Consider the following 1641-nt stretch of genomic DNA (forward strand, 5'->3'; position numbering starts at 1 on the left):
TATATATATATGTGTGTGTATATATATGTGTGTGTGTGTGTATATATATATGTGTGTGTATATATATGTGTGTGTGTGTGTATATATATATGTGTATATATATGTGTTTTTATATATGTGTGTATGTGTATCATTTTCTTTCTGCTTGTTTGTATAAGCAAAGTATATTTAGACAAGAATTTACTAGATGAAGCAAAAGTTAAGTGTCTGACATGTTAAAACTGCTCAAATTGGAGATGGTCGAGCAGGAAATGTTGTAAAAGATAGCCGCTTTGAGATAGGATGAGCCTACTAAACTATGACCCGAAACTAGTTGTCATTTCGTAAACGCTATTAAACTCATTACAGTATCTTCACGTTGCAGTCTTCAAATCAGAAGCAAGGGAAAATTGAGTCTTTTAATTGATTTTTGAGGAATCTTAAAAATTCTTAAACCCAATCAAAGGCCTCTTTCTATTTACTTTGTTTGTTTGTTTTTCTCCTGATGGTTAGTAGTTACATAGGGATTCTTCGCTGTATACCTGATATTTTATTTTCATTGTGATAACGTTCTTACAGACACTGAAATATGCCTTCCAAACCCACGATCGACTCTGTTTTGTAATGGAATATGCTAATGGAGGCGAGGTGAGACCCCATATCCTACATCCATAATCAACTCATCAGTCATATGGGATGCACCCAGTTCAAGAGTTAACCATTTACACGTAGACAGATCTTGTGTAACACCAGGTAAGTCCTTGACTCTCTCTGCTCTGTTTTCTTCAGCTCTTCTTCCACCTCTCACGTGAACGAGTCTTCACAGAAGACCGGGCACGTTTCTATGGTGCTGAGATTGTATCAGCACTTGAGTACCTCCATTCACGTGATGTTGTTTACCGTGATTTGAAGGTGAATACGACACACAAATCCATCATTTCATAAATGCCCCGTGTGCAAGTATGACTGCAATCATACTACAAACTGAATCTTAATTTGTTTATAATCACACACCAAGGGAAATGTTGCAAAATTTGAGAGCTTGTAGAATAAAATGTGTTTAGAAAAAAATTAAACTTGTATTTTGAAATTTTCATTATTATTTTGTGCTTTCACAAGTGTGTTAAATTTAGTTACAGAATAAACATGCACAAATAGACTTATATTTGCAAAACCAAAATTTAAATTTCGAATTTAAATTTTACGTATATTTTTACAAGTTACAACCAAAGCTCTGTGATTGCAACCTCTCAAATTAGTGAATACAACTGCTCAATTGCATCCTCTCGAGTTACAAATTCATGAATTTCCTCGCTTTGACATTGGCAACACGTCTTACAGTAAATGTGTTGTAAAACTCGTACTTGTAGCTAAAGAGGTGTTGGTAGGGCGGACAGAGCGGTCATCCAGTCAAAAGCAGAAGACCAAGAGGTCTCATTTTTCACTGTCCTCTGTATGCCATGCTGGATTCACTACAACAGAACAATTGTAAGTTTCCCTCAAAACGTTGCTTTTGCACATTAACACTGTGAATAATGACAAAATCAACACAAAGGACAAAAATCCTCAATCCTTATGAGAGTCAAGAACAACTTGACGCTGCACCATCGAGAGCATCCTGACCAACTGTATAACAGTCTGGTACGGGAACTGCTCTGCCTC

General features: G+C 36.1%; 1 protein-coding gene across 1 annotated transcript in view; it reads left to right on the plus strand.

The window, feature by feature from the left end:
- Positions 1 to 145: 145 nt before the first annotated feature.
- Positions 146 to 1641, plus strand: part of LOC102211300 (RAC-beta serine/threonine-protein kinase A-like) — a 15535-nt gene continuing 14039 nt past the window's right edge. Inside the window, exons 1-2 of the mRNA XM_005755009.2 lie at positions 146 to 627; positions 769 to 891. Coding sequence (XP_005755066.1) covers positions 604 to 627; positions 769 to 891 — 147 coding nt within the window. The 5' untranslated portion in view covers positions 146 to 603. The remainder of the gene's footprint in view (positions 628 to 768; positions 892 to 1641) is intronic.

The sequence above is a fragment of the Pundamilia nyererei genome, unplaced genomic scaffold (genome assembly GCF_000239375.1).
Source record: "Pundamilia nyererei isolate P.nyererei 1_Seehausen unplaced genomic scaffold, PunNye1.0 scaffold00828, whole genome shotgun sequence".
In the NCBI taxonomy this organism is placed as follows: Eukaryota; Metazoa; Chordata; class Actinopteri; order Cichliformes; family Cichlidae; genus Pundamilia; species Pundamilia nyererei.